At 39.9% G+C, this 12,898-nt stretch overlaps 1 protein-coding gene across 18 annotated transcripts in view; it reads left to right on the forward strand.

Annotated features, from left to right (window-relative positions):
• The window catches only part of GRID1 (glutamate ionotropic receptor delta type subunit 1), an 845,000-nt gene that overhangs the window by 757,164 nt on the left and 74,938 nt on the right, over positions 1-12,898 (forward strand). For all 18 annotated transcript variants that reach the window (XM_045025227.1, XM_045025243.1, XM_045025244.1 and 15 more), the window contains 3 exons: positions 8-205; positions 6,998-7,322; positions 9,425-9,563. In XM_045025227.1, the coding sequence (XP_044881162.1) occupies positions 8-205; positions 6,998-7,322; positions 9,425-9,563 (662 nt within the window). The remainder of the gene's footprint in view (positions 1-7; positions 206-6,997; positions 7,323-9,424; positions 9,564-12,898) is intronic.

Consider the following 12,898-nt stretch of genomic DNA (forward strand, 5'->3'; position numbering starts at 1 on the left):
TCCTCAGGAAGAGCCTTTTGTGATGGTGGCAGAGAACATACTTGGGCAACCGAAGCGCTATAAAGGATTTTCCATTGATGTCTTGGATGCACTTGCCAAGAATCTGGGCTTCAAGTATGAGATTTATCAATCTCCTGATGGCAAGTATGGACACCAGCTCCATAACAGCTCTTGGAATGGCATGATTGGAGAACTTATTAACAAGGTACAGAGAGCAGAAGCAGAGATCTCCAAGCAGAGTACAGCTAACATTTTTAAAAGGGTATAGTGAAATCCTCCCCAGTAAAATACAAGGGATGAGTCAGAATCAAAACCCTTATTCTAAACATTCCTGAAGTTTGGATCCTGATCTAAATGTTTGTGCTTTTGGCCCATCTCCACAAAACAAAGACTCTAGAGCAGGAGTCGGCAGCCTTTCAGAAGTGGGGTGCTGAGTCTTCATTTATTCACTCTAATTTAAGGTTTCACATGCCAGTAATACATTTTAACATTTTTAGAAGGTCTCTTTCTATAAGTCTATAATATATAACTAAATAATTGTTGTATGTAAAGTAAATAAGGTTTTTAAAATGTTTAAGAAGCTTCATTTAAAATTAAATTAAAAGGCGGAGCCCCCCGAACCGGTGGCCAGGACCCGGGCAGTGTGAATGCCACTGAAAATCAGCTTGGGTGCCGCCTTCAGCATGCATGCCATAGGTTGCCTACCCCTGCTCTAGAGTATATTATTCTGTCAGTGATAGCAAGTTACTCCCAATATCAATGTAAGCTATGCTCATGTAACAATAGACTATGCATATTTACCATATGGAAAATAGATACCAAAATATGTATGCTACTTCCATTCTCATTGGAGGACTTTCTGTTATATCTTTGCCACTAATTCAAAGCTACTACAACTTCATTTTTTACTCTGTTAAACATCCTTTGAGTCACCTACTTTATAGCAACATGGTTTTACAATGATCAACTATTTGATTCCAATGGATGCATTGTACAGAAACATTTTGAAGAAGAATGGAAAGCTGGTCTCAAGATGATCCAGTCAGATAACACTTGGAGGGCCAGATTCCTTTTTTAGTTACACCCATATAAATCAGGAAGAGCACAGTTGAACACCACTGAGATAACTGAGAACTGATTATAGCCAAGAATCCCTAGAGGAAATGAAATGTGTCTGCTCGGAGATGCACATAGCTTCTAACATTGTTGTACCAATATAATAAAAACCAGCAGGATCTTATTAAGAGGGATAAGGCAAAGATGCCACATTTATTGTAAATACCATAACAAAACAAAAGACAATGTTTTCCTACTTGTTTCCATTACTACTTATTCCTTATACACACACAGACACAGACACAGACACATACACACACACACACACACACACACACACATATTCATTCACACAATCATTCATTCAGGTTCTGTATAGATGTTATAGTTACCAGCCTAGATGTTGCTCATGCCAAGTTACTGGCCAGGTACCTTGGTCATGAGGATGGAGCCGAGTCTGTGTCAGATGCATCTGATGCTCCTGGAGGTTGGTATCAGAACCATAGACTCAAAGTCCTCAGTCTTTAGAGTCCAGTTTTATAGGGATTTTTCCCTATGTTAGTTGATAGGAGTTGCTTCATTCTGCTGTTGCTAAATCAATCAGCAGATGGCTGGCTCCATTCTGTCAGATACTTGTTTTTCCTTCCTTTGAGGTGTGGTGGGTCATCTGGTTGATCCCACTTGACACCTTCTTCAGCCAACACTGAATTCTTCAGACTGGTAACTCCCTAATCATTCAGTCACATACATTCTCTATCTTAATCACATCTATTTCACTGTTTTGGCTTACTTAGAGTTAATTAATGTTTAACAAGTTTTATACAAAGTATTTCTTTGAGCAGGCTTCACACAGACACAGCTGGTGGCTTGCAGGTTAGAATCACAAATTTACTTTTAACATAAACCTTTAGTTATGAGGCATCAATTAACAATAAGTCATTTTTCATATAAACCATGTCTAATATAAACCTTCTTTAATATCCCTACATAATCCCCCTTTTGACACTACGATATACATATATTCGTTAGTGTCACTTTCTATGTAACCTGTTTAAAAGAAGGTACTGTGAGGCAACATGGGTTTGTGATTTCAATCTAGTGTACAGTCTTTTTATCCAGAAACACATGGTTAACATTTCAATAATACAAATACAATTTAATACTAAGACAACTATTAAGGGATGTAGCATTACTGATAGGATGCCAGTAGTGGTTGGGGACCATTCAGAGAATATATCATACCAGTGGTAGGTTGTAATTTGTTTTGTAAAAACAGTACTGACATTGCATTTACATTTATGTACTGGGGGGGCTGCTAACACTTTGCCCCTTGATCTATGATCATTACAGTTGTTGTTATGGTAGGGCACAGGTGATCTATTGTAAACAAACCAAACAATTATAACCAGGTGAATATAACTAAAACCATTACAATTGACTAAACACCAGATATAACCTAAACATAAATCCAAACAATTATAGTTATTATAATTGGGAATACAAAAAAAACCATAACCATTACAATAATTGGGTACATTGACACATAAGATGAGGTCCAAGTTTGATGCTGCAATAGCCATCAAACAATAAAAGTTTCTGAGGTTCTTAAGCACACACAAGAAATAAGATTTTGTTAGAGGACCATAGTTGTCAGGCAAGGTTAAGCTGATTTGGACTTAAACTAACATTTATTTGCTAAAATGTTGCAGAATTCCCTATTTTTAACAGTTGTACTTAAGAGGTTTTTGGGGGACCTGAAAGATGGGGCCCTGTAATTATGGGCCAAGGTCTTACAGGTTATGGGGGCCCAAGAACTACCCTTTAGGACTTGGGGAAGTAGAACCAGAGTGCATAGAGAAAAGTGTGGAATTAACAATACAAGCAAATGTAACTAACAATACAAATGTATTAATAAAACCTAACAAAAAATAAACCTGATGCACTGGGGACCAAAGTTTTTTGGACACAAGTGGTGATTGATAAGTTGGATGGACATGGGGGAAGTAGAGAGGAAAAGACATTTGCTCTGTCTAGTGTAGTATTTTTTTTTTTTTTGGACCCAATGCTAGCACAGGACACCACTAGAGACAGACACAGAACATGCAACAGAGAACATGCAACACAGAACACTGAACACAGACTTTGTCGCGACACTATAACCATGGTATTTTATAACTCTTCAGCTGGTACCAGCTCTCCTGATGTTTTGGTTTTAGAGCCTGAAAGATAAAAGCTTAAAAATAAATTAGCACAGTGCTTCCACATGGCAGACCCTGCTTAGTCTCTGCCACAGTGTGTTTGGTACTTGGGGCTGCACAAATGCTAATTAAGTGGTGCAAAAAAAAAAATAAATAGATTTCATTTTAAAATCCCCAGCCACTTTGCCATGGCCTGGAGGTCTGAGGCAGATGCAGGAATTTCCAGCCACTTTGCCATGGCATTCTGGCCCTGGGAGGAGGAATCTACCCAAATATCCCCCTTCCCACTCTCCAGAGGGGTCCCAAAAACCTGACCCTTCTGGGGTCTCAAATGTTTTTTCTTCTGATGTTACTGCTGTTGTAAGATGTGAGAGTGCTGTTTTAACTCTCTGTACCCAACCTTAAGGGCAGCTAACTGGGTTTGAGAACTACATACATTTTTATTTCTCTGCTTTTGCAGCAGAGGCTTGAAAATCTTGATGCAGTTTTTTGTTTTTTTACATTTTCCCAACAGTTGTGAACAACAACCAACAACCAACAAAAAAAACCAAACTGATAAATATTAAGCACTATAACCCTTAATTCCTAAAAGAGCAGCTTACAATGGTTGTTTATTTTCTTCCCATGTTTTTCGGGGGTCCCAAGCCTCTTTTTCCCAATGAGCCATTACTTTCCAATTTTCTACCCCTTTTTCCAATTGGGATAGTTTTTCTTTTAGAGATATTTTCTCCTCTTTACAGGCTGCTAGGTGGAGGTAGCTGTCATTACAAGCCTTCCACAGCAGCCAGATCCCTGCAGCATCTCTTTTTACTGCATTTAGGGGTTTGCATATGAGGATATATTGGGCCAATCTATCCTCTAGGTCCGAAATGGTGCAGATATCTGCAAGGGCTTGTTCAGTCCAAGGACTGTGCCCATATCTTTGGAGAATTTGCTGAAAAGGTGTTCTCTCTTTAATAAAAGGTGAGGTAGAAGCTACTTTTGACTTCATTTCTTCCTCTGGGACTGTCTTCCCTTGCCTTTTCTTAAACATTTTAAATTTTGTTCAGCGAGCAGCACTGTCTGGTCCCTGGGACCCTCTTGTTGCTCCTGATATATATATATTTATATTTCTTTTTCTGCTACCTTCACGGAGGCCAACAGATTTAGTTAACAATATTCCTACTACCCACCCGGGGGCCAGCAGTTTTTGTTAATAATTTTACTTTTCCTACTACCCACCCGGGGGCCAGCAGTTTTTGTTAACAATTTTACTTTTCCTACTACCCACCCGGGGGCCAGCAGGTTTTGTTAACAATCTTACTTTTCCTACTACCCACCCGGGGGCCAGCAGGTTTTGTTAACAATTTTACTTTTCCTACTACCCACCCGGGGGCCAGCAGGTTTTGTTAACAATTTTATGAGCTCTTTATTTTCCTGCTACCCACACGGGGGCCAGCAGTTTTGGTTAACCAAGAACCATGCTCTGTAGAGCTGGTTGTGTGCACACAGAATGGTTTACAATAAGTGAGGCAAAAATACTAATAATCCCCCTTTCGCTATTCTCCACCAAAATGTTGTACCAATATAATAAAAACCAGCAGGATCTTATTAAGAGGGATAAGGCAAAGATGCCACATTTATTGTAAATACCATAACAAAACAAAAGACAATGTTTTCCTACTTGTTTCCATTACTACTTATTCCTTATACACACACAGACACAGACACAGACACATACACACACACACACACACACACACACATATTCATTCACACAATCATTCATTCAGGTTCTGTATAGATGTTATAGTTACCAGCCTAGATGTTGCTCATGCCAAGTTACTGGCCAGGTACCTTGGTCATGAGGATGGAGCCGAGTCTGTGTCAGATGCATCTGATGCTCCTGGAGGTTGGTATCAGAACCATAGACTCAAAGTCCTCAGTCTTTAGAGTCCAGTTTTATAGGGATTTTTCCCTATGTTAGTTGATAGGAGTTGCTTCATTCTGCTGTTGCTAAATCAATCAGCAGATGGCTGGCTCCATTCTGTCAGATACTTGTTTTTCCTTCCTTTGAGGTGTGGTGGGTCATCTGGTTGATCCCACTTGACACCTTCTTCAGCCAACACTGAATTCTTCAGACTGGTAACTCCCTAATCATTCAGTCACATACATTCTCTATCTTAATCACATCTATTTCACTGTTTTGGCTTACTTAGAGTTAATTAATGTTTAACAAGTTTTATACAAAGTATTTCTTTGAGCAGGCTTCACACAGACACAGCTGGTGGCTTGCAGGTTAGAATCACAAATTTACTTTTAACATAAACCTTTAGTTATGAGGCATCAATTAACAATAAGTCATTTTTCATATAAACCATGTCTAATATAAACCTTCTTTAATATCCCTACAACATGGAACAATCAACATCAACGTAGTGCAAGGACATTTAGAGGAATTAATATCCAATGGTGTTGCCCTTTGCACAGGCGGTTGCTCTGCTGCAGTATATGTTTTAACTGAAAGTAAAATGTTTATCATTATTTAGCATTACTGAAAAAAGGATGCTTGAGATGAAAATTGAAGCAAAACACAAGTTCAGTGAACAGCTCTAATAAATATATATCTATAATCTATATTCATTACATCGTGCATTAGATAAATGTTAGATATTTTCATATTTATTCTAAATTTATCCCAGCTTTTCTGAATTTAATTAATTTGGAAATCTGGTTAGAGGTCCCATGTGATCAGGCTTTCTTGTGAGCTATTGAGTGCTTACGGTATTTCTGTTACTAGTCTTTCCATTTTTTTCAAGAAGCTTTATATCAGCCTCTCCTCTGAGTTCTTTCACAAAAGGGAAGTTAGGAAACAGAAAATATGTTTTAAAAACTTTTTTTTCCAAATTAATTTCAAACAAAATGTTTATCTTCCACAAAGGTTGCCAGCATGACTGTTACCATGAAATCTATTCACTTAAACAATGAGTTTAAAATAGTTTCAGGAGGTAAACTGTCCCTGAAGCCGTCTTCCAATGTTTATAGCTGTTCAATCACATTGTCCTAATCCTTTTTTTAAAAAAACAAAACAAAACAGTCCCCCTGGTTGTTGCATGGAAATCTTGTATGAATATGGGAAACTGATAGACTGTACAGAGAAAACAGTGAAATCTAACTATAAATAAAGTATTGCCAAATACACAAAATAAACAAAGGTGGGGGGAGGGGGGAAGAATACAGTAGGGTTTTTGTTTCCCATTAATCTCTTTCAGTTAGAGTAATTGCAGAAGTTATTTGTAACAAAAGTAGATAAAAAGAAGTGTTCATGCAGAGTGGGATTTTTATATTGATGGTGACTCTTTCATTAATCTTCACAATGCCCCAGTTAGGTAAGAGCTAGGATTCTTAGCCTCCATTCTGTAGATGAGGAAAGTGAGACAGAAAGGTTAAGTAAGTTCCCATCTGTGAGACAATTAGATGCTTTTTGTTATAGAGTAATTTCACAGGGTACATTTCAGTACTCCACCTTCAACTAGTACATATTTTATTGTATTAATTTCTCTCAATACATTGAAATGGTTCTGCTGGTTTTTTTTATGCATTGAACTAGACTTCAATTTAAAATTAGATGAGAAAAAGAAATCAATGAAATACGTAAACCATTGGCTGCTTTGGAACTTCTCTTATAGTCCGAATCTGCCCAATCTAAGCAATGTGCTTGCTAGGGGCAGGAAGAAATATGGCCTTTTGCATTTCTCTTGCAGAGAGCAGATTTGGCAATCTCGGCTATCACTATAACACCAGAACGGGAAAGTGTTGTGGACTTCAGCAAGCGGTACATGGATTATTCAGTGGGAATTCTAATCAAGAAGCCTGAAGAGAAAATCAACATCTTCTCTCTCTTTGCTCCCTTTGATTTTGCGGTGTGGGCCTGCATTGCAGCTGCCATCCCTGTAGTTGGTGTCTTGATATTTGTTTTAAACCGTATCCAGGCAGTCAGAGCACAGAATTCTTCACATCCCAGTCCCTCTGCTTCCTCCACGCTTCACAGTGCCATTTGGATTGTGTACGGGGCCTTTGTTCAGCAAGGTACTGTCAGCATTTACTATCTTACAGTCATTACTTTTCAATCTCAGTATGAAAGAGTAGGCCATATATGATATTAACCCTAGTTCCGGTACCTATGTAAGGAAGTACTTCTTCACACAATGCACAGTTAACCTATGGCACTCATTGCCAGTGTATGTTGTGAAGGTGAAAAGTATAACTGGGTTCCAAAACAAACTAGATAAGTTCATGGAGAATAGGCTCATTAGTGGCTATTAGCCAAGATGGTCAAAGATGCAACCCCATGCTCTGGGTGTCCTTAAACTTCTGATTGCCAGAAGGTGGGATTGGACTATAGGGGATGGATTATTCAATAATTGCCCTGTTCTGTTTATTTCCTCTGAAGCATTTGGCACTGTTGGAAGTCAGAATGCTGGTCTAGATCAGTGGTTTTCAAACTGCGGGTCATGACCCAGTACTGGGTCACGGAATGTAAGGTACTTGGTCGCATCGGCTCTAATCAGCACTGCCAACTGGACTGGTAAAAGTCCTGTCGGTGGTGATGCCCAGCTAAGGGAAGCTAGTCCTTACTTGTTCTGAAACCGCACTGTGCCCTGGAAGCTGCCAGCAGCAGGTACGGCTCCTAGGCGGGGGGGGCCACAGGGCTCCACACACTGCCCCTGCCCCAAGCACTGGCTCTGCACTCCCATTGGCTGGAGCAAGAGCCTCATGGAGCCGCTTGCGCACCTCTGCCTAGGAGCCAGACCTGCTGCTGGCCGCTTCCAGGGTGCAGCACGGTCCGTGGTGCCAGGACAGGCAGGAAGCCTGCCTTAGCCCCTCCCGCTACGCCACTGATCAGGAGCCACCTGAGGTAAGCCCGTGCCCCAACCCCACACCCTGATCTCCTGCCCCAGCCCTGAGCCCCCCTAAGCCCTGAGCCCCTTCCTGCACCCCAAACCTCTCAACCGTAGCCCCAGCCCAGAGCCTGCACCCCCAGCCCAGAGCTCTGACCCCCTCCCACACCCCAATCCCCTGCCCCAGCCCTGAGCTCCCCAAAACCAGGAGCCCCCTCCTGCACCCCAAAGCCTTCATCCCTGGCCCCACCCCTCACCCCTGAACTCCAATCCTCTGCCCCAGCCCTGAGCCCCTCCCAAACCCCTAATCCCCAGCTCCATTGGGAAATGAGCATCAACAATTCTGGGTCACCAGAAAAAAAGTTTGAGAACCACTGGTCTAGATGGACCACTGATCTGATCCAGCGTGGCCTTTCTTATGTTTCTTACCGTAAACAGACACCAGAGGGACTAGCAAAAATCAGTTGTTTAACAGTTTTGTCTTTAACTAAAGGTCAAGCATCATTGTGCTGGAAACATCATAGAGAAATCTACTGTAGTGTAACTGATGCCACAATCTCATATTATTTAATTCAGCATAAGTAGCATACAAAAGTTTGAACAATTGTCCTCAGTTTAGAAATTATATTACCCCCTCACACACAATATATGTCTACTTTGATATACTCTGAATATTTAACCTTTATGTTATACGTCTGACGAAGTGGGTATTCACCCATGAAAGCTTATGCTCCAATTCGTCTGTTAGTCTATAAGGTGCCACAGGACTCTTTGTCGCTTTTTACAGATCCAGACTAACACGGCTACTCCCCTATATGTTTAGATAGTGATATTGCATTATTGTTATTATTTATTATTAATTATTATTTTGCCTGTATTTATGGAAGTCATTCTGTTAATTAGATCCTGACAATTCTGGGTAAGGCCCTGTGTGAATTTTCTTGAGAGCATTATTTTATGACTATATGAAGGGCAATTGGGGTGAGGGGGTTGATGTAGAAATTTTACAAGATTTAATTCAAGCCAGTGATTTTAACACATTTTAGTATTTAGTATTTTGTTGTATTCCATAGCTTTCTGGATGCTGAGCAGTTAGATAGTATATAAAATATCAGACCTACTTAAGATAGGTCTTTGAACACATTGATGGGGTGATCTGCTAATGCAAGTTTGAACAACAAATAAAATTCATAGGGATCATTCACAGTGTAATTTTAGACATGGAACATGTACTGTGGTGATTTTAAATGCAGGTTTCTGCGAAACCTCAATTTCTCTGCTTATTTGTAGGTGGTGAATCTGCTATCAATTCTGTGGCTATGCGCATTGTTATGGGAAGTTGGTGGCTCTTTACCCTTATTGTGTGTTCATCCTATACAGCTAATTTAGCAGCATTTCTCACAGTATCAAGGATGGATAATCCTATAAGGTAAGTGCCTTTCTTTACACATTGCTGGAAACCTCAATTTCATAGATATGCATCTCCCTTTGAATGCTCATTCTTGAGAGAAGGAGAATATTTGAGGGAATTTTCTCCTTATATTCAGTGTCTGCATTTCTCCCTTCCCTTCTTCAATCTTTTTCCTACAAATGCGAAGTAGTTTTCACATTTATATAAGGAAGACCATGGCACTTAGACTTTAAGAGAAAACTTTTGCTGATTTGAAAGGAAAATACAAATCTCCCTAACTGAGAGAACTCATTTTCTTATGCAGGTTTTCTTCCTCACTATTTAGGTTACCTACATTTGTGAGTCTTAATATTTCTGGTTCTAAAGGAGGAAATCTGAAAGAATGGTATCAAATTTATATCTCTAAAACATTGTGCAACATATGGCCTCTAGTTTTGCATGTTCAATTTTATGTGCACAATCATTTGGGTATGCAATTTTGTGTATGTTGTCATCTGCAGTTTTATATAGTACTGCATGAAAAGGATTATGCACACAAAATTCCATGTACAAAAAGATAGGCACGCTCTTAAAATCAAAAGACCAGATTTATTATGACTATTTGAAGAGTAAGGTACTGCTAGGAAGGGAGAAAGGATGGCAGAATCAGACTCTAAAGTAGTAGATGTAGTAAGGAAGTTTGTTTTATTAAATATAGATATTTCTCCATGCAGATGTTGGGAGTATCATTGTGCTAGATTGCAGACCCTTGTAACAAACTGCATTTGTTCTGCACCTTTGTCCTCCTTACCTTGCACTCATTCACATCTGAAGAGAGTATTTCCAAGCCTGGGCAGTTTTGGACAGCTGCCATTCAAAAAAAAAAATCAACTTGCCAGGAAAATGTTTCCTTCTCTCTTCTCAAATATGGACTAACTCCCCAAGTGCCCTGCACTTCATGCCAGTGTAATTTTGGGAAGTTAATCCATATTTAGGAGGAAAAAAGGAAGCATTTCCCTGGCAAGCTGATTTTTTTAAAAACTGCCCAGAGGCTTGGAAATACTCTCATCAGACGTGAATGAGTACAAGGGAAAGAGGACAAAGGTGTAGGATAAATGTAGTTTATTACAAGGCCCTGTAATTTATCACAATGATATTGCCAACATACATGTGGAGAAATGCATATTTAATAAAACAACATCCTTATTACAGCTACTACCTTATACACGCAAATGAAGTGCAAGGCAGGCAATTTATTTGTCATCAATCTTTCCCCAGTGACAGGTTTATGGTCTGATATCCTGTGGCCCATCAGTGAAATGAGAGCTTTATTCCACTGGAAATGGAAGATTCCCAGTAGAATGACAGTACACAGGATCTTCTTCTAACCATGGAATGTGCTGATGTAATGAATTCTTGTGCTACAAATAGACACAGTTACTATATATATCTCCCACATACAGGGGGAGGTAGGACTAGAATCCTTGTCCTAACATAGAGACCTTTACTCCATAAGCTAAAGGAGAACTCCCACAACTGGCTGCAGTAATACCCCCTTTTCCCTCTCTGTAGTCCAGCCACTAAATGACAGCTGACTTAATCTCTCATGAGTAATACTGTCATCCCAAACTCATGTTAATAAAACCTTTATACCATAACTTGTCATTTTATATATACATCATATAATAGTGTGTCTGGGTGTGATGTTGCAAACAGAGAATGCTCCTTTAGGAAATGCTTCATGGGCACAGCAGGTGTAAGAAGATTTTGTCCATGGTAGACAATGAGTGCTGCAAATTTCCACAGTGTTCAGTCCTCACTTTGGTAACAAATTGTAATATGGGTTTGAGGTGGAAGCACAATGTGCAAATCAGTATTACAACTCAAGTCAGGAACAATGAGCTGTAGAGCTTGAAAAATGACCTACTCAGCTACTTCTGAATGTTACAGTTTCTTGTAGGTAGAAAGAGTTGGCTGTGCAATCTATCAGGTACTTCCTAAAACTCCTCTGATTTCAGTGGAAGACAAGAGCACAATAGATGCAGTAAAGAAATTTCAATGGAGAGGTAAAATCAACAGCAGATTTTCTGTGTTGATGGTAGAGGTCATTAAGGATGAAGTATTCAAAACCTCTCATGGGATTTGGACACCTAATTCCTATTGAAATTAATCAGAATGGGGCATCCAAATCCACTAAGCGTCTTGGAAAATCTTTACCTAAATCTATAGAATGATAGTTCAGTTACAGGGCCCATTAGACTTTGTCTTGTGACCTCAGAAAGCAATCAGCCTTTTACCTTTAGTTATGACATGGAGTGCATTTCCAGCAATGGCCCGTGAAATGTAATTATGGCCAACTGTCAACAAAATGGCAACTGCCAGTTCCCAATAATAGATTCCTTATGGTCAGTGATGATACACAAGACAGAAATCAACCTGGTATCTGAAAACAAAGCTGTGTTGAGCTTGCAGTGCTAGCCGCTAAAAAAACCATTGTTTTGACTGTTGCTACAAGCATGTTTCAGACCTTAACTCCTTCATCTAAAAAGGAGCATCTCAAAATGGCCAGTTCCTTCCACCTGGTCTGAATAGTGAGGCTGAGATCAGGGAACAGCAATAATTGGTTTCCCTCATACAGTGCATATCTAATAGAGCAGATCACTCTCAGAACTCTGTGGCATGCCCTGATGCTGGAAAGAGTAATTAATGTTGGGCCTTCAACTTGCTGCTTGTTTGGAGTTTTGCCCTTTCTGATTCTCCATTGACTTATTTCACAGACATTGGGCAAGTGAGTCTTCCCTCCCATTTTACTCCAAAACTGAATGAAGGATAACAGACAATGGAAGCTTCTAACTTTGGGGCAGGGAATGGTGTGTCAAAATATCCTATTAAAAAAGCAGATATGACCTTGGGAATTCAACACTGGTATGTCTTTAAGGCGACACACACAGAGTCCTAAATTCATGCCTTAGCAAGAAAAAATCCCTACTTATTCAAATATTATGTTAAATTGAAAATATCGTATTTGTGAGGTTGACATTACACATTTATTTAGTGACTAATAGAGAGACGTTGGCCCAAATTCTCAGCCCTTCTGTTACAGGGTGCCACCGTCGCTGCCTGGTGACCCTCATTGCCTGGCCAGTTCAGATGGTTTCACAGTCACAAACACACACTGGGCTGTTTAGCTTTCACCCAGGTTTGTATTTACTCCCCTCTTACATAGTAATTCTGGGCAACACAGGCTTATAGAAAACGTAGGCTTCCTGCAGCCCTTACCCCTGAGCTTCCTTCTGAGCTGCCCCTTGATTCCTGTTTCCTCCCCTTATAGTCACCCTAATTACTTTGTTGGCCCCAGTGATTGTCACCCACGT

Source organism: Mauremys mutica, chromosome 7 (assembly GCF_020497125.1).
Source record: "Mauremys mutica isolate MM-2020 ecotype Southern chromosome 7, ASM2049712v1, whole genome shotgun sequence".
NCBI lineage: Eukaryota > Metazoa > Chordata > Testudines > Geoemydidae > Mauremys > Mauremys mutica.